This window comes from Lepisosteus platostomus, chromosome 1 (assembly GCF_059453375.1).
Source record: "Lepisosteus platostomus isolate fLepPlt1 chromosome 1, fLepPlt1.hap1, whole genome shotgun sequence".
Classification (NCBI taxonomy): Eukaryota; Metazoa; Chordata; class Actinopteri; order Semionotiformes; family Lepisosteidae; genus Lepisosteus; species Lepisosteus platostomus.
In genome coordinates, this window is record NC_142611.1 from 66,623,448 (window position 1) to 66,648,064 (window position 24,617).

The following is a 24,617-nucleotide window of genomic DNA, read 5'->3' on the forward strand; positions in this document are numbered from 1 at the left end:
TCTTTTTGAGAGTGTTTATTTAAAAAGAATACAAATACAGATCCAGGTGACGCACAGATACCCACAAAGTCCGAGAGCCAGAGCTGCCCGGTAGCTCAGGTCAGCTGGTCTCGGCGGGGGGCTCCCGGCCGGTGGCACGCAGGGTCCGGCGGGCCATCTCTAGCGCCCCCTCCTTCGTGCGGTTGCCCCCGATGAAGCCGCTGGCGTGGACGAAGACGCAGCCCGGGATGCTGCTGAGCGCGGAGAGCTCCTCGTCCCGCACTCCTCGCCACTCCTCCAGCAGGGACAGCCTGTGGGTCGTGCACACGGACAGGAGGGAGGGATGAAGAAAGAGGACCCGGTGTGGCGCGGCCGAGAGGCGGGAGTTTGGACCTTTCAGGGCTACGCTTGGGACCAAAGGAAGGACCCATCCAGCTTCATGGTCACCCCAGCTTCTCAAAGGTGCACCATGGGAGTGTGAAGAGCATAGCACCAATAAACCATCGCCCATCTCTCACTGCAAGCCACAGATTCTGCAACTGAGGCCTCCTAGCTGAAACGTCAAGAGATCATCAAGCATTCGTAGGTCTTGACTTCTGAGTTACATGAGAAACCAGTTTTTGTGGATAACGGGATGCAGGCGAGATCAAGAGAACAGGTCCATCCCAGGGGGTTTGAGTGGTCTTGAAGTGGGAATTTGCAGCTGGATCACCAAGTACCACAAAGACAGACTGAGTTTAGAGCCAGCAGTGCTAAAGTAGAGAGCACAGCACAGCATTAGCTGTGAAGAGATTGATTTTCGGGGAACAGCATACACTGGCAAGCGCTTACACTATACATACATTGGTAATCTTCACTTAAATTGCTCCACAGCGGGAGTGATGTGCAGTTTTCATCATTAAAAAAGACTGAGGCTGAAAATTGCTCTTATTGTAACAATGCGCTCAGCCCATGTCTCATCATATAGGTAAAGCCTGTGCTTGGGAATCATTTGCAGAGGAGAAACAGAGACTTCCAATATCATTGCAGGACTTGATGCAAACAGCAGGGTGGTTATAGTGGTCAGCCTGAGTTAGCTGTTCCCCTTAACTGAGCATTGCGATGCAGAACAACAAAAGCAGGTGACTGTTTCCAACACCTTGCAATCAAATACATACTGTAAGGGAATATGCAGGTCGAGATTTCCTAGTTCAGAATACAATAGCCACTACATTCATCTTTCACCATAAAAGAATACATGTCATATTGATATGATTTCATTTAGGGTGAAACACTGCAGTGAGAACTGCCTCAGAGCACTTGGGTCCTGGGTTCTACTCCCAACTGGAATGCCTTATGTGCTAAACGAGCACTTTCTTTCCATTTTGCATGAATGTCACCCGATTTCCAAAACCACGGTGGCTGGGTTAATTGGCTGTCTCTAGAATGGACCAGTGTGCTGGTACAGTATGTGTGTTTAGATGGACTGGTTCCCTGGGCCTGCCTTGCAGCCCATGGTTCTGGTATGGGCTCTGGCTTGTCTCACAGGGAGTAAGTGGCTTTCTGATAATGGATAGATGATTGCAGTCATTAAGCAGAAGTGGCTGAACGGAATGAAGATTAAGCTCCAGTTCACACAAGATGTGTTTATTTTTCCCAGAGTGATTCTGAAGTCTCAGACTGCACTCATTAGAATTGGAAAGCAATGCGACAGTCCGGAGCAGACTTCTTCTAAAAATATTACAGGGAAGGGAAAAAAAACAGCTGACAAGGGGCACAGCGAAGTCCACTCTTTTCGTCACGGTCTGATAACCCGCCCAAAACGAAGCTAGAGCCTAATGTCTTGTGTGGCTGCATGCAGTATTAACCGTGCATCAGACAGCCAAGGCTTGAGGACATGATTCGGGAAACATAAGTGCAAAGGAAACTAAGCACAATTTATTTTTTAAAGAAAAATATGTGAAACTGACAGGGAACAGAAAACCATCTGTCTACAGTAAAGGTCAAAAGATTACAGAATTCACAGGCTTGGAAGCATGCACCGAGAACAGTGGGTCGTTAGCTTAATGAGGCACCCTAAAGGGAAAAAAGCAACACCACCAGATTTGATTAACGTTCGTCTGTGGACGTCTCCTAGGATAAACCGCTAGATAATACACACGAAAGTATTCTGTCACCAGAACATTTTTCTGTAATGTTTTACCTCCAAGCTGTTCACCACGGACAGGGATGAGGCTGCAGCATCACTCGTGATGCTCACACGCCCCCAGTGGAAACCCCTGTTAGTGGGAAGCATTTCAGTGCTACACTATTCTGAAGCATCAGTTGTGTGTAGCACCAATCTGGTGATGGCTGCCCTGATGCTCGGTGTTTGTCTTTTCAGAGCCGATTTTTGCCTTGAAAGTCAGTTTGTGTGGCCAGTAGCTCCGATCTCATCCTATGAGGTTCCACCAGCCATAGTATGTGACCGATACAAAGCTGCCCTCCTCCTCCCTTAGGTCAGGACTGAACCTTTGCAGGCCAAATTGGGAGCAAACACATTCAATACTGCCAGGCATAATAGGCTGCTTGCCAATATCGGTTCATTGTTGGCTCAACGATCAAAATAAATACATCTATTCCTGAATTTCAAAGAGATAGGAAGGGGTACAGAATCTTGAAGAATCTCAAGATTCTAGTGATTCACAAATACTCCTTTAGGCTAAGTGGAGCTGAATTTGTTACACTTCAAGGAAAAAAATGGTAACATCTAAGTATACAGACTGGTAGCTCTGAAAAGTTTTTTTATGGATTTCCTGCAACCTTGGCCAAAAAAAAAGTTGACAGCGATAGTACTATTTCCAGCTTTGCAGAAATAAAAAAAAAATGCATTCCATTTCATAATCCTCCATCTCATCTAGATTTCTCTTAAATCTTCCTGTACTTTCACTTTTCCATCTAGTGCCGCAATCTCATTATACGTATCCTCTTACGCAATGTCTTAAGTAGTCCAGCTCCTTTCGCTGCCTAGAAGTTGAATCAATACAAACGTTTTAACCAATTTAAGAAAATCAGCAGCTATCGCCTATTCAAACAAACTCCCTTGGAAATGACTTTTCTTCCCTCCTCCTTCCCACCCCCCTCCCCCAGGGCCTAGGTCAATAAGTCAAGTAGAGCCGTTCAGTTTCATAGTTTTCAGTCTTTGTAATGGAGAACAGGAGATGTGGCGTGGGGGGGGGGGGACAGGTAAGCACTGTTCTCCGAAGTGTGAGAATTAGCCGCGCTCTCTCTCGTCGTCTTTGTCCCCGACAACGGCACTCAGGTGTTCCGCGCCACGGCCTTCCATTCAGCCGGCCAGCGCGTGGCAGAATACCCATTACTGCCCATAACGCAGCTCACTGGAGCAGAACGACAGCCCCTTCTGAAAGCAATCAGCGGCCGGGCTCCGCTCAAAGCCCAGACAACCTCGCCGCCCTCTTCACGGTAATGGGAGCAGATGAATTTACCCTCGCAGTGGGGAAGTGGGGGGCTGGGGGGAGGAGGAACGTGTCCAGCTATTGTCCCCGTCATCGCTGGCAAACCGTTCTCATCACAGACAGGCCGCCTCAGTTTCAGCTCCGCGGGCCCAGGACAAGGTGGCTGCAGGCTGTGCCAGGGATGCCCTGGAGGGCAGTAGTATCCGTAGGTTTTGATTCCAGCTCTGCTTTTCACTACCTAACCAGGCCGATCCTTCCCTGAACTGGGTGGATTCAACGCTTTTTGATGATTTCAAGCCTTCAAAGCCTGGATTTGTGCACTTGGGGTTAATGCAGACATTGGCGATTTGTGCAAGCCATGGTGGGGAAAAAAACAAACACTTAGGTCTGCTAAATCATTACTAGCAAATTGTTTTACAGTCCTTCTTTAAGTAGAAACTTCTTAACTGAATCTGGGACACTGACAATCTGGAGGAGTAAGGCTACTGGAGCTGTAACAACTATATTCACAAAAAGTAAACAAAACGTTATACAAAATTAAAGTGTATATGTAGAAACAGGACTGGATGACTTTGTCCAATGTCTTCTTTAAAGAGAAGGGGCATGGGGTAAGAAGAACTGTTCCTTTGGATGCATGGAGGATCCTTCTCCTGTCAGAAAGCAGAGCAGCTTCAGCAGCTGACTGAGATTGTGCAATTACACTCACGATAAAAGCCCCAACTGTATTTTATAGAAGTGCAGGGGGGGGGTATATCCACAAGAAATAAAAGTCAAATATACGCCTGGCCTTCTACTCACGCAATTTCATATTTCTACAGAGCATTCTTTTGGACGCAAGGAATGGAATGACTCCAGAGCAGGGAGAGAATCTAAAGGACTGGAAAAAAAAAGGCTCAATAACAAGATATGTGTACCAAAGGCTAGGCAGAAGGCTTCTTCTTGACAAGCGAGGAAGACAGAAGATAAAATATTCCGCTGAGCTTGTGAAGTTGGTGTGCCTGTCTCGAAGGGAGAATATACAACTGGATGTAAATACATTTTACATTAACTACCTGGCTTGGGGAAGCGCAGCCAGGAGGCCTCTCTCTCCCGCCCTCCAGGGCTTTGATATAAACAGTGGAGCAAACAAAGCCTCTCCACTGGGCTGATGAATTGATTCAGGGCCTTCTGGTCACAGGCAGCCTGGTTTCCATAGTGAAAGCATGGATCAGAGTCACCTGTGCAGACAGCAGTGTCAGAAGCGCCCTCTGGGGGCTACAAGAGGCTAATTACCATCATTAGGAGCTTATTGAACCAAAGATCAGGAGGTCACCTACCCCCCCAATCACATGCACCCCACCACCACCATCAACACTCCAATCAATGCACAGGTCTCCTCCACCAGGCTCAGCTAATAAACACATGTAAAATCAATTCACAGCTGAAAGAAGGTTTTCCAGCTTAGGTTATAAAGTTCACTTCCTAGCATTTTCAATCTCTCCCTGACATTTTTATGAAGAAACAAAACAGTACTTCTGAACACCCACTGCTGCTGCTTCCCATGAACGCCGATTTCCTTCAATCACCAGCTCTTATTGGGTGAGGCACGTGAAGGGACTGGACTTTTTCAAACCCCCGTGCTAAACCTTCATCCCACGCTGCCCCCGGCCAGGCGCAGTACCTGTTCTGGAAGGTGTGCAGGCCCATGGGCACGCACTGCACCCTCCACTGCCCGCTCTGGTCCGGGTAGAGCACGAACTTGATGAGCGGCTCCACCGCCAGCTCCTTCTCCAGGCTGAAGAGGTGCTCCTTCCAGGGGCAGCCGCCTTGGTCCAGGACCACCACCTCCCCGCTGGGGTCCACCTGCAAAGAGGGCCAGCCGTCAGAACCGCCTCCCTCCCCCGCGGTCCATCCGAGCGCTCCTGCTGTTCATGCTCATGTGAAGCAGCACAGGGTCCTGTCCTGGTAGCAGAGGGCTGATGTGTCTGCAGGTTCTCCTTTCCAAGCATTAGCTCTTCAGTGACAAATGGCACATAGTGGGGCTCAACCAGAATAGTTTACAAACCTCCAAAACCTGCGGTACTGAAGAAACCTGGGCACCTGCAGGCACACAGGCCCTCCAAGAGCAGAAGTTGAGATCCTCTAATTCATGGCTGTGGTGGCAATGGACTTCCTCAGCATCGCTGGGCACCTTTGCCCCTGTCCTCCACCTCCCTTTGTAAAGCTGTGGTTCCTGTTCCTTAATGCCTCACTTTCAGATTACATGCCTGTATACGGGTGGTACTGCACAGCCTATGTGCCATCATACAAAACTGTACATGACAGTGTCAGATGGGCACAGGATTTTGGGAGAAGGGCAGGTCATTTTATCTCCAGAGCTGAATAATCAGATGTGCTTATGCAGGTGCTGATCTCTTCCCTTGTGACCAGGTATAAGAGATTGAATCACAGCTGGACAGCAGGCTGTTGTGCATCTAAAGCCATGGGGCTTTACTTTCCCCATGAGGGCAAAGCGTTGAGCTTAGGAGTCTGTTAACAGGGTAAATCTGGAAATACAGTGTTTGAGATGCTCCTCCTCTTTCTGAGGAGGCGGATTCCAAACTCCTTCCACAAGGGCTAAGTGTCTGGAAGCAGTCCGAGACAGTGCCCATCCTGACTGCGATGCAAGACACAATGGGAATGCAGCGGGGAACTGGGAAGCATTGCCGCATCCGCGGAATATCCTCCACAGCAGCAGTACCTGAGCCCGGGATTTAACAGCCTCTTCCACCAGAGTGCGAGCCGGCAGCCAGGAATGGTAATAATAGTCTAGGCGGTCCAGGAATTCAGCTCCTACCATCTTCATTGCCTTCCGGAACCCTTCCTGCGGACAAGTACATGCAATCAAAAAACACAGAAAAATCAATCAAATAAAACGAAAGCTGGACTCTCATCCTCACCTATTGACCTAAAACCACTGTGAAACCAGAACTACAGATACAGAAGTTTTACTCCAAAAATCCCTAATCTACGCTGCCTGTGAAGCATATTTAGAGCATAAGCCACTTTACTTGTGGACCTATATTTATACCGTTTCTATATTAAATTGACACTTTTTAAACCCACTGCAACTTGCAAAAGCTGTGCCTAAACCACGCATCGAGAACCCCTGCCGCAGGCTGCCGCCATGCCTGGCTGACTCTCTGGACACAGGGCGCCAGGCTTCTGCAAGGAAGCTGGGCCATTTCCCGCTGATTGAGAAACGAATGGCTCTCCCGGCTGCGCGTCAGCTCCACGGTTCCCCGGGATGGAAACTCGGTGAGTGATGGGGCTGGGCTGGGAAGCGCCACTTCTTGATTGGAGATGCGACGCGACGGCTGGGGACTGACAGCTGAATCGCTTTCTTCTAAGCGCAATTCGACGCCAGCCCCCCCCCTCCGTGGGGAGAGCAGCGCTGGCACAAAGCGGCGTTACACTCGCACATGCACGCAGGACCCAAGGGCTGGGGTCCTTCTCCAGCACCTGCGTCTGGCGGAGGGGGGGGGGGGGATAGGTTATAAGCTACAGGAAGAAAAGACACTCTCACTGCTCAGAGGATTCTGAGCCGAGTCAGCCCCTCCCAAACTGCAGGCTCCTGCAGGTGAAGAGAAGGCAGAGACCAGGCGTCTGGAGGGGGATCAAACCTGCCAGGACGTGAGGCTGCAATTAACAGCGAACTGCAAGTGAATTTGATTTTCGGCATTAAAAATGGATCAAATCACTGGGTGATACAAGCCCTGCATGGAAAAGGCATGGCTAGCGCAGTCCAGCAAAACCATAACACTGCAGGAAAATACAACTTCACGTGCATATGGCATTCACCAGTGAGAAGGTACAGTAAATGTATCATAGGCAGCACGCAGTAATCCAAACAAGAGCAAAATCATCGTTTAGCATGATACACTGCAGTTGGAAATAGGTCACGGAGAAGCTGGATGTGACTGCTGTGATGCGCAGCACGGCTCACTGCGTTCTGCAGGGGGTGGGGGAGAGTGTTATGCTGCTGGGACTGGCTCTGGCTCTCTGTCTGCCTCTCCATCGGTGCAAAATCAGCGGGGTGCAAAATTAACAGAACGAAAATAAATGACCGTTTCAGAACCTATTTAAATACCAAGCCCTCCCCCCCCCCCACCACCATCAACAACAACAACAAAAACAACAATAATAGTTTAAATGTGGGCAGTATTTTTTGCATGATGTGTTGCTTCATTTTAAGCCAGGAGAGTGAAATGTACTAGAAAATAAAACATTTGAAGTGCAGGGGCCATTATGTCTCAAATTGAATTTTCCATTATCACACAAAGCAGTGGGTCTGCTCTACCAGTGTCAAGCAGTAAAAGCAATGTTCTGTGCTGCTTTCAGTTGTACCTTGCCTCATTAAGGGTGCAGAGCACTGCTAGACCGGTCGCAAGCTCAGTATATCCGTCTCCTGTGTTTCCACATGGAGACAAAGCATGTTTATCCATTGTCTCTAACTACCCCTAGACTGCAATGGGCTCAGGAAATGTTTTGTGTACAAAAAAAGCACCTGACACAGCTTTGGTTTTGCCCAATATATATACTCATGCAGTTAGGGGACAAAGCACAATTAACTTCCTATAAACTGAACGGGAAACGGTATAGAGAAGGGCTGACATTTAGGATGCTTTGCCAGGTCATGCCAAGTTCAATAAACTAGATACTGCAAGACTGATAGTTGTTAGAAGTCTGATTTCCTATGGATTTGCTATAAAGCTTATGGTGCTTTTCTGATTCAAGCTCTTAGGCCTCTTCAGGACAAAAGAACATCCAGACATTTCTTGAACAGAAGCAGAGATATTAACTTCAACAGCTTGGTGGGATGGCTAGTTCCAGACACCCACAACCCCTTAGTGTAAGGAAGTATCACCTGGCTGTCATGCAGAAAATCTAAAGCAGACCAAAAAGATTTTTCTGTTCCAAGCAAATCTTTCTTATGCAAATGTTCTGTATGCGCTCCTTCACCGTCAGAATAGAGTGAAGTCTGATCTGGGAGAGAGCAAGTCCAGTGAAATACTGTAAAAGCACCCTCTTGACCCCAGTACGTCACCTCTTCGCTGGAAATTTTCTTGCCCAAAAAGTGACACCACGCTGTCCTAGAGTCAGCACCTCGAATGGTGAATGCTAGCCACCTTTGAGAAAATCCCAGGCCAGACGCCAGTAATGCTCAGTTAGCATTCCTGTCAGAACCACACATTCAGCTGATGAAGCCTATACGTTTCATGGCTCTGATAAGCAGATTTTCCCTTAAAGTAATGGCTTCTGGCCAAACCGCTTTTAACGAGCAGTCTTATTTTATTTTCTTCCCCAAACCCAGAGATCTGAAAGGGATTTGAGAATAATCCAGAGTGTCACCACTTACGCTAATTGAGACCACTTTTAGGTTTCAAATTGTGCTCCCTGTACCCCCAGGCCTGTCTCTACTTATTTGATTGGCATTAATACATCACTCAGGCATGGAGGGATAATTAGAGTACTTCCTCTCTGGGGAAAAGCCCGCTAGTGAAGCACAACAGGCAAGGGACTGATGACAAATGAACCTGGAATGATTAGGAGCGAAGTAGCGCATGTTACCCTTCGCTATTCGTTTTGACTCTGTTAAGTAGAAATTAAAGAGTTAATTTTTGTGGGTGCACAGAGATTCAAACACTAATGTGTCTTAGAGAGGAATTCTGCTTGTATTTTGGACAATTGGAATTAAACTGTTTCTATATTCACTCACCCACTACTAAATACTGTATGCTCACATCAGCACAGAATATAAAGAACTTGTTATTCTTTGCAGCATTCTGAGTATCAATGATGTAGAAATCTTTTGGTGAAGATTTAGTACAACGGAAGTTATTTGCTTTCTAAAACTTTAAACTTGGCACTTGACACGAAAATGTGTTGGGGTTTCCACAGGGCAAATCTATAACTCCTTACTAGCCATCTTCCTTTGTTGTTAAGTTTTTCATGCTCACAATATTGTTTTGGTGAAATTCGTGCACTTACTCTGTCAAGTAATCGGGCAAACTGCGAATGTACAAAATACCAGGAAGGAGCGTCCAGGACTCCGAGCAGTGAAAGAGTTAAGGAACTGATAATGAACTGCCTCTGTAACTGTCAACAGGCTCCTGTGATCGTGTACTGCTGTTTCTTGGAATTGGTCTTGTTTCCAAGTGAGCTGTAATAAATGAGGCCCTACTTCATCCATATTGCATGGTCCATGCAGTACATTAAGATATGCCTGGAGGGCACCCTACAACAACCACACGTCAAGACTGATTCTCCCTGAGGAATGTACGAGAGCAGAGCTGATGAACGAGAGATTTTTAGGGCTGCACAACATTTTCATAAACCTCTGCAGGGTCACTGTTTAAACATGCACCGATGAAGACGTTTTTTGTAAATCAGTCTGGCTTAAATGTCATTGAATCCGACGCCAGGAAGGCATTCTTACAAAATTGCATTTTTTTTTTTGCCAAATCTCATGACACTGAGATGTCAGTCAGATACATGTTATTGAATCCCTTTTCACAGGAGCAATGACGGCAGGTACCCTAACAGGCAGCCCACCTCCGTGTCCTGATTCTCGTCATTCCAGCGGCAGTTGAGGTACCCGACGCGGGCGCTCAGATTGCTCGTCATGGCATAGCGTGGCTCGCCGTCGTACTGCGAGATCCCGTTATCGATGGCGTCGATCTCCTCCACAAAATTCTCGTAGAGCTACGGCAGAGACAGAGTGATGGCCAACATGAGTCCGGAGATGACGCCTCTGCCAAGTGAAAGGTGGCTCACTGAGTCACTGTCAGCAGCCCTCATTACTAGCCCTGCTTCTTTGCTGCACATTTCAACTTACACATCACCACGGCAAACAAAACAGTTTGTCCCTCTTATTGGAAGCTCAGCAGTTTCTGGATTCAGTTTTAAAGAGTAATGTATTATTGCTATTTCCCAATGGTTTTCAATGGTTCTTTTTACAAATAAATCTGTTAAGCGTAAACAAACAAATTGAATCGGGTCTTACAGAAGGTAGGACTGACCCTATTGCTACAAAGCAGCAAAATTACTCTTATAGTGATTTTTTTGGTGCATGATGCCAGGCTGTTCTAGCACATGATAACACAGCTAAAAAAAAAATGTCCTGAGCCTGCAGCTCTAATTCGCTTGACTCATCTGAAAAACAAGAGTGAGTTGCAGATGGATGATTGACACGTTCAGAGCAAAACAGCCAGCACTGCTAAGACTTCAGTGGCACACAAGACAGCATTCCTGTCCCTGCAATATCAAAGTTGCAAAGCTACCTCAGGCTATTGTCCGCAACTACACTGGTTGCAACTCCCATAAGATTCTTGCCATTTACAGCATGATGAAAAAAGCCGTTCTTATTCGAAACGTGTCCAGCATCGCAGTTTGAATTCATCATCCAAGGCCGGTTCATTTTATACAGAAGGGTCCTGTATGTTTTTATAAATATATATGTTTCCTTCAGAGGTTGAACAAGAAGAGACTGATAAAATAATCTCATCACCCCCTCCCCTCCACCCACCCATTTGCTGGCAGGGTAAAACAAAGCAGGCAGTCCTCTGACTCTCTCACCTTGTCGTACAGCACCTCAAGGTGGGGCGCCCCCTCTGGCTGCTTGGTGAGCTGCGCCAGGATGCGGTGGCCGAAGTGCAGGTACACCAGCCCGGCGCTGCTCAGCTTCGTCACCCAGCTCTTCTCGGGCCGCAGGCTGCTGAACGACTCACTGAAAGTCCTGTGAAGACAGAAGGGAGACCCCGACCATCATCGGGCGGCCCCTTGCCATTTCCACGTTGAACACTTACCGCAAGGCGATGATGCATCTGCACTGCTTTACCCCTGTTCATTGTCTAGGGTTACTGCAGGTCTCTGGACACTTTAACAGTGTTCCCACATGCTCTCTCACTCTAGGTGGCAAAACACAGGCACTTGCCTGTCATTAATTGTAAGATCATGAGGTTACAAATGAGAGGAGGCCATTTGACCCACTGGGCAATGTTCCCTCTAAGCTGTGGCTTGTGTGCGCGCACACACACACAGTTATGAAATCAGCGCACATCGGAAATTGAACTGTGCACAAAAAATTTAATTGCCCCAAAAATATAATAATAAAACAAACAAGGTCATCAATTGAAAAGTGCTAAATTGACCACATGAGACTGGCTGCGAGAGGCCCAACTTGGCTGAGTGGAGTATTATTGCACCTCGAAAATCAATATCGATGCTCTCGTAGTCTCGTACCTCACTGCTCAAGCTCGCTCAACACTCAGTCTCCATGACTGGGCTCGCTGAATCGCTGTCCCGGTCTTTTGGATCTCTATGCTTCCATGAGAATGACTATATTAACCAAAAATAATTTCAGGTTTACAATTTTACATACACTCAATTTAGTGCGCACAAGTTTTTGTCACTGGGGAAAAAAACTGCACAACTTGAAATTTTGGTGCATACAGGCCATTAAAAATTAGAGGGAACATTGCCACTGAGCTGGGTTGATTGCTAGTAGCTTGTTGATTAGAGGTATTTCTCACCCAGCCAGAGAAATGGCCTCAACAGCGGGGCCAGACAGTGTGGCTAGCTTCTTCCAGACACCCACCACCCTCTGTGCAAAGACGCGCCTCCTGTTCTCATTGGAATTTCCACCTGTTCCTTCATGTGCTTGGCTCAGAACCCATCTTGCTCATTTGGCGGCTATATAGCAAAGGGAAACTCAAATTCCCTATGGCCACGTTTAAGAAGCACCTAGCGTTTGGCTTCAAACACCTGACTGGGCCACACTCTGTGTAAAAATCTCTGCTTAAACAAATTCCCTTTTAGTTTTGATTGGCGAGTCTACATCTTTGCTTCACTGCTGAATGTGAAATAGCTCTCTGGGTTGATTTCAAGTCTGCACTTCAGACTGAACTTCTGCACTTCAGAACAGTGTCTGTTCTGGCAATGTCTTCTCAAGACAGGAATCACATTTGTATGAGTTGTAAGGTATCATTTTGAAGAAAGGTCTAGTTAAAGAAGAATGGGCGAATTCTGATGTTTCAATAATCTACATGAAGACAACAAATCGCATATCATCTGATCTCACAGCTCGTATTGTGATATTTAAATTAATTGTTCTTGGAAAAATGTTTCTAATATTTATAACTAGATTTTCAAAACAATGAGCTTGAATTTGGACTTTTCTTTAATTAAATGGCTCAAACCTCTTTTAGCCTAGAGGAACATTTTCTTTTTTTGAGTAATTTGCACAGCAAATAATCTCATTAGCAACAACAGAGATTTGTGAGGCGCAAACATAATTGGAAATGCAATGAGCTAAAGATTTGTTATAACTTCCACAAATCCAATTTACAAATCCAAGATGTGCAGCAAAGCCTTAAGCCACTTGGCAGAAGGAGCTTAGAATTCATTTTTTGTATTAATCTAATTTTTCCAAAAAATACCACTGCGATCTACATCGTGTGTTTGAACCTACCACTCACGAACTAGTGAGATAATACCGCAGGAAAGAAACGTACACAGACATCTTGGTAAATCCATAGTTCTCATTAGTTAGAAGTTAAGAAATGTCATTATTTTTCCTTTGTAGCAGGTACTGTCAATGCATATGTTCCTACTTGTGATACTGCATTACAAACTGCACTCGCATACATTGCAAATGACTTGCCTAAAATAATCAGTTTGCACTGTGAAGTATCACGATGAGGAAACTGTAATATGCTCCATTCATTAAATAAAGTGATCCAATGGAACAAGAAATACACGTCAGTCTTTCCCTCTCTATATCCTTGTTTGCCACCTTCTGTGCCCCACAGCTGGCTGACTCATCAAGCCTTGTTCTGCCTCTGTGATCTCCTGTGCCCACATCCTTGCCCTCACACAGTTTTTGACAAGCAGCTTCACACAGGCATTGAAACTGCTCCACCTCTCCTCCCCTCCCAACCCCTCTCCAGACCACACCAGCGGATGTATCAGTATCAGCTGCTGAGCACTACACCACTGTCCCCTTTCAGTGCACATGCCGCACTGCACTCCGGGTAATTGTTTCCACACAGATTCCTGGACAATGTTATTTCTTCTGTTGTACCAAGTAAAGCACCAAAATTTCTACCTGTATCTAACCTGCATCTGTATGTAACCTCCTGGATATACGCACAATTTTTTTTACCCCTATGTGTATAGTGCCGTGTGACATTTAAATGAACAGGAGTAAAATGAGTATGTACAGTGTAATCTGGTGTGTACGTAATCAAGCGTGGACGAGTGTGAAATTGAACTGTTGCTTGCAACTGTAAAAGGGACTTGCACAGAAGACATATATATACAGTGTATAGTATGGCTTTCGATGTCTATTCAGAAAGAGAGAGTGAAAATCAAGAACTTTCCTTAAAAAGAATCCAAGTTCCACCACCTCCCAATGATCATCTAATTTATTTATTTTTTAAACTTCTTTGGCTATTCGCAAACCTTCACAACCCTTTGCCTGCCAAATTTCTTTGTTTTTTCTCAGCTCTTAATCATACACGATTTGAAATTACCTGTAAACTCTGGCATGCAAGGACTGGACTATGTGCTCATAATCTATAATCTAGGCCCTGCTCTATGTAAACTGCTCTGACAATTGTTGCATCGTGTAAAATTACATTACAATGGCACTGCTTTGTAAGTTTTGTACACTGTTGAGTTGCCCTGGCTCCGAAAGTCAGCCAAACACATACACAGCACTGATAGCACTCTCAAAATATTACACTGCAGCCTTTAATTTCCCCCAATTCAGCTGCCAAGCTATTAAAACAAAGGGCTGTGTGGCTCTTAGATAAGACATTTAATGAAATTACTACGCGAGCTTCGAGGAAGATTATTAATACAATACAGCAGCACTCTCACTCATCTTCATCTAAAATCGCAGGCGGTGTGACGGGAATATTTATCCCCTGCCAAAACCCTGGGGAGGATAATTAATTGTTGGTGTGCTAGGGGATAGTCATAGCGATTGGGAGACTAATTGCATAATTCCTCAGATCCGAGATGTCTTTAGATATAGCCGTCTCAACTGGAGAAGAGAGAGGGGTCACATCCAGATATTCACTCCCTGCTTTGCCTGCCGCATCTGCGAGGCTGATCTGTGGTGCAGTACGGCTTCGTCTGTAGTCGGCTCATCAGACGGCAGACAGGAAGAGAAAAGGGGGGAGGGGGTTTTGGCGTTCTCCTACAAGGCTCGGGGGGGAGCGCAGCATAGCACAGTGGACGTGTCTGTGGACTCAACACTGGTGGGTTGCGGGTTGTCCCTGCAGGTGCTATTCAGGTGCTTTACCCCAGTTAGCCCAGCCCACCCATCCGTATGAACTGGGACCAGTATTTGGTGAGGGGTTCTAAGATGGGCTCAAGGGAGGAGGTCACAAGACCTCTGATCACTTAACGTTATGGAAACCAGGAGAAGCTCTGGTTTGATGAGCCGTTGTGACACAAACATGGAAATTTCCTACCCCCAGGGCTGGGAATTAGAGTGCCACTGCACAGGGACTTTTCCAGGCAATTTAAGTTGTCCCCTAGCTGCAGGCTTTTGAATTTTTGCCAAGGCCAGAAGACAAAGAGATTTCACGCTTCTGACATGTGACTCAACTTGCAGACCTAAGGCAAGCCAAAATGAAGATGCATTCGTAAGTACACCCCTCCTAATGCCATGCGTGTGTCCCAGAGAAGCACAACAGAAAAAAACCCAACATAAAGCAGGTGTGTGGGCAACCAGGACCTGGGTTATACAGTTCATCCCACCATACGTGAATTGTGCAGCAGTGCGTGGCTCCCAGGTAAGGAGTGGTCACGGTTAACCAAGTGTACAGGTACAGATTACTTCTGTTTAATTTTCACTCTTGGTTAAGTCACACCCTGTGGATTTTGTTTCACCTACCACCTATATGTTAAAGCAGGCTCTGCCACGGTGTATGTTATCCCAACCCAACCCCACACCAAAATATAAAACCAAACCGAACCTCATAATGTCAAAGAATAAACCCGACTGTAGTGGTGGTTTCCAGAAGGAGGTATGTAAGGGTGTGACAAAGGCTTCGGTGTCTGGTGATCTGCAGACACCCCGAACACGTCTGGTGCTAGCGTTGCCATCATGCTTTATTGTAACAGCCTTCTGCAATGTTTCTGCGAATCTAATCTTACCGTCTTTAAAAAAACGGGAAAAAAACCCACAGGCCTGCAAGCTGACGAGCAGCTGTGTAAGGGTGAATACATTTCCGCTACATCCCGCTGAAAAGGATAACAGCAGTTTGTGACCCTTTTGAAAAATCACTGGAAAAAAAAAAAAGAGAACTAAGTGCACCCCTGCAGAGTCCAGTAAAATCCCCCCATTTGGCAGATCTGAAAGCTCCAGAGGGCTTGTGTTTACAGTCTCGATGCTCTTGATCTGTTAAGAGGGTTGATAATATTCCTCCTCTTTTGCTTCATTATACAGGGATGCTGGGAGGAGCTTTCACCAAAACTGGCCTCGCTTGGCCTCGGTCACAGCTGTCTATGCTGTGATCCATGCCTGACCATGGGCCAGCTTTGCCAGGTGTGACTGGCACATGTTCTCCTTTGTGAAATAAATCCCGTCAGCTCTACCTCATTAACAAGGAACCATGATACTTATTTACCAGCCCAGTGCCCTGGGGAAGGGGCAGACTGCAGAGAAAAGCCGTGTGGAGCTCCGATATAATGAAGGGATTTACAATTTACCATTAAACAAGGATATATTGACAAACTGATTTTTTTCCTTAAATACCCAAAAGAATTTCTATTTACCAACACACGCAATGGTGCACAAAGTACAAAAAAAAATAAGAATCAATGTACATGAAATAAGTGGACACCTAGTTTATACAACACATTTAAGAGGGAGTTAGCATTAGATGGATAAACAATTAGGTACCAAGTAACAAAGGACTGAGTTTGGACAGCTCTGCTCACTATAATGGATAGAAGATTGAATCATGAAGATTTAATCACGCTTTAAGTTTAAATGACAAGAGAATACAGACCAACCCACAAGGTTTGCCTTCTTAAGACTGATATTCTTTTCCCCCAATATTCTTTCAATAGTTTTTAACTGCTGCATTTACTCGCTGCAAAAAGTGCAGCAAAAATGGACTTGAGCCTGGAATACATGAAAAAGACATAGTGCAGAACTGAAATGAAGGGAAGGAGTGTTGAAGGGAGAGGGTGGTGTGATGGCACAGTGGTTACCATTGTTACCTTGCAGAGCTGGAGCCCTGGGTTCAATTCCTGAGGTGGTGTCTATGTGGAGTTTGTATGTTCTCATGTTCGTGTGGGTATGCTCCAGATGCTCCGGTTTCCTCCCACCATCCAGGAACATAGTGGTAAGTTTGTGGGAAAACTGGCCCTGCTGCAAGAGTGCTTGTCTGTGTGTGTCCTCTGATGGACTGGCGTCCTGTCGGGGATGTGCCCCTCGTTAAGAATATTGTGTATAGCTTTGTAGCTCAAAGTATCCACAAAGCTCCAAGGGATTGACAACCTAAATCATTAACATTAATGTTAAAAACACGAACCGGAAGACTGAAGTAGAAACTACCAGAAAGTCCATATAAAATGGGATCGGGAGGCACTTTTCCCACACACCAACAGCTGTGGGAATCTTCAAGAAGCTACCCAGACATGTGATCGAAATTAATACCCTGACTTCTGTCATGAAGCAGTCAGATGAGACCCGTGGCAGATACTAACATCCGGTGTGTGTGTGCTGCTGTGTTCGTGCATCACAGACCCTAATACCAACATCCAGTGTGTGTGGCACAGACCCCAATACTAACATCCGGTGTGTGTTTGTGGCTGTGTGTGCGTCACAGACCCTAATACCAACATCCGGTGTGTGAGACGCAGACCCTAATACTAACACCTGGTGCGTGAGACACAGACCCTAATCCGGCGTTATGTCCTTTCTGTAGACCCAGTACCAACATTCAGCGACTGGGTCTATAACCTTCCCTCCACTGTACACTGCAGGGGGGTACAGCATAGCAACAGTTAGGACTCTGGACTTGTAATTCAAAAGATGCAGTTTCAAGTAGTGCTGGGCGATAATTCGATAACGATAATTATCACGATATTATTTTCCTCGATATAATTTTAACAAAAGTTCGATAAATGTTCGATATAATGTTTCTGCTGTTTGGCAAGTGTTTGTTGTGTTCTTAAAATAAAGAGTTGTTTAATTTACCAATTAACTGTCTGGTTTCTTCAACTTTCACTCAGGAGAAAACATCTGCCTTTAAACTTGAAAGAAATAATGACTTGACATTCATCGTGATAATTATTGATATCGACTGATATGTAAATTATCGTGATAATTGTTTTTGGCCATATCACCCAGCCCTAGTTTCAAGTCCCTATTGCAGTTACTGTTGTACCTTTGAACAAGGTATTTTTCCCCAGTCGCTCCGGTTTGTACCCAGCTGTACGAACGGTTTCCAGCATTGCTGGGGTTAACACTGCAGGGGCAAGGGGGGAGTCGCACACTCCTTATCTGAAGCTAAGGGATCCAGGATTAGCTCCAGTGAGCCTCCAGGCTTGTGTGTGGACTTCTCTGCTCTACAACAACTCGCCACCCTTTTCTTCTCACCCCACAGTCAAGTGTAGCCATTTTCAAGCCAGTCCCTGAAGATACTAAAACGTCAAAAAAAAAAAATTAAACGTATTTTATATAGCACTTTCAAAAGTGGATTCTCAAAGTGCTTTACAGTAAGAAATAAAAGCACACAAGAAAAGGAAACAGCAAACTTACACAATTACAATCAGGGTTTGGAATACAGTAGGAAAGGGGCAGACAGGAGCAGTGAAATACAGGCCCTTCTAAAGAAGAAGGTTTTGAGACTTCATCTGAAGGAGCTCAGGGAAGGTGACTCTGATATCTTTAGGGATAGAGCTCCAAAGCTCTGGGAAATAGCAGGAGAAGGTCCTGTCATCCATAAAATGTCGACGGGCTTGGAGGACAGATAGGAGACCAGAATTAGAAGAGCGAAGGTTGCGAGGTGGGGAGTAGGACGGCAGTAAGTCAGACAGGTACTGAGGTGCCAAGCCATCTAGACCTTTATAGGTAAACCTGATGGGAGCCACTGTAAAGGCTCCAGGCTAGGAGTCATTTTGCACCAGACCCGGTCAGGAGTCTGTCTACGACTTCTGGACACCAGCAAATAGGGCATTACGGAAATCAATTCAGGAGTCAGACAAAAGAGTTGACCAGCTTTTCAGCAACAGTTAATATCACAGGACTTAGTCTAGTGATATTTCTGAGGTGGAAGAACAATGTTCTTACAATATTTTGCACACCTGGATCAAATATCACCCCCAAGTTTTTCAATTTAGATCCAAATTCAAGTACAGTGCCACCCACAGATAGGAGTACTACATGGGAGTTGCTGAGAAGCATGACTTCAGTCTTGTTGCAGTTTAAATAAAGCACTAATGAGCATGTGCTTTATTAAGCTAATCTAAATAATCATTTAGACCATGTGATCTCAATAGCTACCAAGTGGGAACATGTAAATGCTGAAATTATGCTTCCCCCGCTACTTAGCGCAGAGCCACAGCTCACTGCTTCCCCTCACAGCCCCCACCTTGCCCCCAGTGACAACCCCAGCTCATACCTCTGGTGGTGGTCATAGCGATGCCTTTTGGGGTCAAACTCTGCACCAACATCCACCACGACATCACACTCTGCCAGCTGGGCAGGGTCCCGGGTCCGAATTATTTCAGCGTCCTGAAGAACAAAACATGCTGTTCAACTGGCTAAGAGTAAAACATAACAGAAGGAGAGGAAGAAATGGCCTTTTTTAGCTGCCTTGAACTGGCTCTGTGTATTTCAGAATGCAAGTCAACATATTTCTGCTCACCTTTAAGGGATTCAATGCTTTGGCTCTTGAATACATGATTTGAAGCTCTACAATATAATAATAATCCTTACACTTAATATAGCGCTATTCTAGACACTATTACGATTGGTAAAGGCCAAGGAAATACTGCCAGGTATATAGCCGGGGTTGACACCTCCACTCTTTTTGAGAGATGCCCTGAGATTTTTAATAACCAAGGAGATTTAGGACCTTGGTTTTACTTCTCATCTGAAGGACAGCACCTTTCTACAGTATAGTGTCCCCATTACTATACAGGGGCATTAGAACCATCACAGACCGTAGGATGAATGCTCCCTACTGGCCCCACGAACACCTCTTCCAGCAGCAACCTTAGTTGCTGATAATATTCTACAGATAATAGAATATATCTGTTAACAGTGTGTAGTTCAGGTGGATGGCTGCGTCTGCATGCGTAGGCTGCAATGGCACAAGTAAAGGTTTATTCCGTGCTGAAAAGAGAAGAAAGGAAACAACGTTTCGGTTGTGGAGCCTTCTTCGGGTGTCTTCTTCGATTCCTCGAAAATTGTTGTAGAAGTCTCTGAGTGTTACTCTGGGTTGTGTCAGAGTCAAAGGAAAAAGTGTTAAATTTCAGGCAAAATCCTTTGGGATTGACATTATAATGACAGCATCTGTAAAGGAATAGCAGGAGGTGGTTAGAAATCCTGGTCTTGGAACAGATCGCTGTGAAGAGACGGAATGCTGGTTTCGTAAGAGAGGGGGGCAGGTAGCCCAGGGAGGAAGAGAAGGAACAACAGGAGATCTCGAAAAATATTTAGAGGAAGGCACAGTAGGTCGCAGCAGAAGCAGTTCAGGTGGGCAGCTGCGTCAGCATGCGGAGGCTGCAAAGGAACATGTGAAAGTTTATTCCATGCTGAAAAGGGAAGAAAGGAAAGGAGGTGTGGCACCCGTAGAAGGCTCCACAGCCGAAACGTTGCGTTTCCTTTCTTCTCTTTTCAGCATGGAATAAACCTATAACTTATTCGCAGTGTGTTTTTTGGACATTCTTTCAGTCCCCCTCATGTCAGGACCCTGTGTTTTTCGAGTCTGAAACGTGATCATTAGATTAGTGGCCGCCACATTACAGCAGCAGCACATTTTGTTTTTAGACTGGATGTATACCTTTTTGGGGGCGAAAAATGTTTTTGCACCATTGGAACGGAAAATGTACTATTTGACTGCAGTGAGAAACCTGCAGGGAAGGGTTAACGAGTTCCACTGCACTAGGAAATAAAAACTCCGCGTTCGGCGTTTTTCCTCACAGTTTGTCCTGTGAAAAAAAGGAGTAAACATATCGGAGAGCCGGAGGTGGCTGGCAGGCCCGTGGTTCTTGACTGCAGTCTCCGCGGGACACCACCGCAGGCGGCAAAACAAACACCGCGACAGAACAGCAGTCAGACGTGACAGGCCTAGATCAGACCCCCCAACCTAAAATGCCAAAATAAAAAAAAAAATCACTACACAGCTCTATTTGAGTATTATTTACCTGAATAAAACGCACAAGTAGTCAACTCTAGATCCCCGAGCTCTGAGGCTCTCCGGACAGAAACCTCTTGTACGGAAACCAATCACGCCGAGTACCGTACCCATTACAACACACCGTCTCCCGTTATTTGACTGCGATAGGGCAAGAACCCATTCGTCGCTCTACTGCGTTCAAATCTGAATTGACCTAAAAAAAATGTGATTCACAGACGAAAGCGACTGTCCACCATCACTGCATGTCAGGTGGTCCTGTGACATGTCATGGCCTTGCCTTCAGTAGCTAAGGTTTTTAGTTGTTTTTTTTATTTCTTCCTTCCAACATATAATAATAATAATAAACTTTATTTTATGTAGCACCTTTAAAGGTGGCTTTTCAAAGCGCTTTACAGGATGACAACAACAATAAATAAAAAGAATACACAAGATATGACACAATTACAATACATAAAGGAGACCGTGGATGGCAGTACTAAGAAAAGCAGAGGGGTGAAGAATGGAACAAGTTAAGTAAAGGCTTTTCTGAAGAAGAGGGTTTTGAGTCTGGATTTGAAGGAGTTTAGAGAAGGTGACTCTCTGATATCCTTGGGGAGAGAGTTCCAGAGCTTGGGGGCATAACAGGAGAAGGCCCTGTCACCCATACAATGTAGATGGGCTTGGGGGACAGTAAGGAGAGCAGAATTAGAAAAGCGAAGGTTGCGAGGTGGGGAGTACGGCGATAATAGTTCAGACACTGAGGTGCCAAGCCATGCAGAGACTTATAGGTGAGCATGAGGATTTTAAAGTCTACACGGAATTTGACGGGAAACCAGTGCAAGGACTCCAGGATAGGAGTAATGTGAACACTTGCACTAGACCTGGTCAGGATTCTGGCTGCTGAATGTTGGACATACTGCAGTTTGTTCAGAGTAGATTTAGATACCCCAGCGAGTAGAGCATTACAGTTGTCAATTCGAGAGAACACAACTGTGTTGATCAGCTTTTCAGCCACAGCTAATGATAGCATATGGTCTAGTCTAGCGATATTTCTAAGGTGAAAAAAAGATGTTTTGATAGTATGCTGCACATGTGGGTCGAATGTTAAGCCAGAATCGAATATAACCCCAAGGTTTTTCAATTTTGATTGAAGCTCAAGTACAGAACCATCTACAGATAGGGTTACAGGACTGGCTTTACGAAGTTGATGGGAGGTGCCAATAAGCATGACTTCAGTCTTGTCGCAGTTAAGATGAAGGAAGTTTTGAGTCATCCAAATTTTTATGTCAGAGATGCAATTAGATAGAATAGAGACAGCCAGATCAGTGCCAGGTTTGGTATGGATGTATATTTGAGTATCATCAGAGTCAAAATGAAACCTAAGGCCATGTGATCTTAAAAGCTGACCAAGTGGGAACATGTAAATGCTGAAGAGCAAGGGGCCCAGTATTGAGCCCTGAGGAACACCAGACTTAACAAGACCAATTTCAGACCTGTACCCATTAAGAGAGACAAAGTGACAGCGATCAGTGAGGTAAGATTTGAACCATTTCAGAGCAGGGTCAGAAACTCCAAACAGTCTCAAGACGAGAAACTAAGATGTTATGGTCAACAGTGTCAAAAGCAGCACTGAGATCAAGAAGGATGAATATAGAAAGAGAACCAGAATCAGAAGCTATTAGAAGATCGTTATTGACTTTGAGCAGGGCAGTTTCTGTGCTGTGAAGTTGACGGAAGCCAGATTGGAGGGGTTCGAAAAGGTTGTTTGTCATGAGGTGGTTATGTAACTGGAGTGTGACAGCATGTTCTAGAATTTTTGCAAGAAAGGGTGAGTTGGAGATGGGGCGAAAATTGTTAAGATTGTCGAGAGCCATGTTAGGCTTTTTTGGCACGGGGGTAATGGCAGCAGTTTTGAGGACCGTTGGTACAATGCCAGTGCTCATGGATTCATGTATAATATTGAGGACAATGGGACAGAGATAAGACAAACAGGACTGAAATAAAGTGGTGGGGATGGGATCTAAAATAGATGTGGTTATGACGTTCTCATCAATGTCCAAGATTGTGGGGGGTATATTATGTTCTATTATGTTCTGTTGTTAAATCGAATGATGTGATCTCATGGATCTCATCGTGTTTAGATAGCACGTGGGCAGAAATCAAGTGTGGGGTTTTCTGGTCACTAGTTAGAACTATATAGTGTGAGAGGAAAAGCCAGTCAGGATTTTGGACAGCTAAATTTCTTACAGCCAAATCACTGTTAGCACTGAAGGCGCTGCTGTACTTTGCGATTGCATTACGGTATCAGGAATATTCTCCTTTATGAAATCCCAGCATAAGTGGAAAGGAGAAAGAAAAATAATCAGACATTTGTCAAATTTATACTATTTCATAAGTCTGTGTACCCTAATGTATTACTACATTAGGAATATTTGGCGAAAGATCGCAGTCTTCTCCCGGTATATATAGGTACGTATTGTAAAATGTAGCTTGAGGTTCCTTAATTTTGTTTTTACTGATGCGGTCTTGGATACTACCCCTTACAGTACACAATTAACTTGCAAAGCACGTTGAAGCCTTAGAAGTCATGTCCCGTCTACCATTGATAAACGTTGTATTACAGACAAAACGTTATACAGGCAGACGGTCTGATAAGTACATTTGTCCATTACTGCCAAATTCTATTTTAAACGAGCATTCTGTTCTTGTTTACCATTAAACAAATAAATTATCACTGGTTCCAAAACTGCTTTCCGAACGCTGCTTTTCGGAGCTTTGAAAATGGCGCCGGTTGAGTTCTCAGACCGTGTAGTAATAAACTTTTATCAGTGAAATTAAATTTTTAAATGTCCCCTCCTACCTCGTACTCCGGTAATTGCTTTAGAAGGAAGCAAGCTAGCACTTCGTCGCAGTGAAAGGTTCCGTTGTGGGTACCAATCCGAGGAGTCGGCATTTTCAAACCACAGAAGCGCTTTGCTTCAGGCGATTGCATGTAGGTTACGTTCCTGTTCGGAGAGCCAATATGTCCCGAGATAAAACGACAGAATTGAACACAAACAAAACCTCGCTGAAACAACCGGTCAACAGCAGACAGATTCAGGGTGAGCTTACGGTAGGTACCGTGGCCTAAAACGCGACAAAGCTTAAGGCAGAACAACATACGGAACCCCAAAATAAACAATTGAAGATGAGAGGTCGAACTTTCATTCAGCGGGACCGGCGGATATGATGTTATTATCCACTTCCTGTGGGTTTTCCTGGAGCAGGAAGGGGGTGTTAAGTGGGAGGACTTTAAGCTATTATGGCAATTAATTGCACATTGGTGGTGGTGGAGGGGAGTCCCCGTTACTTGTAAAGCGTTTTGAGTAGAGTGTCTGGAAAAGTAATATATATGTATAAGGAATTATTAAATTCTATTATAATTAAAGCACACAACTACTCCACCTCAACAGCAGATGGATGGCACTGAAATTTACAACATTTCTAACAGCCATTAATTTAAGGTAGTAAATCTGATCTGTATTAGAGTGGGACTGTGGCACAGTTGTTGGCATTGGTGCCTTGCAGTGCTGGGGCACTGGGTTCAATTCTGAATCTGGAATTTGTTTTATTATTGTTCATTTTCTTTAATTATTCTTCAATTTCAAACCCAGGGTGCTGTTTTTTCTTCTCGTGTTTTCTCTGTTTATTCTGGTTTCTCTGTGTATTCCTCCAGCAGTCCAAAGACATACTGATGGGTTAACTAGCTTCTGGGAAAACCGGCCCTGGTGTGAGAGTGTGTGTCAGTGTATGTCCTGCAACAGAGTGATGTCTC

General features: G+C 45.1%; 1 protein-coding gene across 2 annotated transcripts; it reads right to left on the reverse strand.

The window, feature by feature from the left end:
* Nucleotides 1-24,030, reverse strand: myg1 (myg1 exonuclease). Of its 2 annotated transcripts, none has more exons than XM_088633712.1 (7): nt 23,664-24,029; nt 19,082-19,194; nt 11,010-11,169; nt 9,987-10,136; nt 6,133-6,255; nt 5,074-5,255; nt 1-290 (listed from the first exon to the last, which is right to left on the reverse strand). In XM_088633712.1, the coding sequence occupies exons 1-7, from the start codon at nt 23,961-23,963 to the stop codon at nt 101-103; spliced, it is 1,218 nt and encodes a 405-aa protein (XP_088489838.1). In that variant the 5' UTR covers nt 23,964-24,029; the 3' UTR covers nt 1-100. The 2 variants fall into 2 exon arrangements, with proteins under 2 accessions (XP_088489838.1, XP_088489839.1); XM_088633713.1 differs by lacking the exon at nt 1-290 and adding an exon at nt 2,371-4,630 and having other exon boundaries at nt 23,664-24,030.
* Nucleotides 24,031-24,617: the final 587 nt, after the last annotated feature.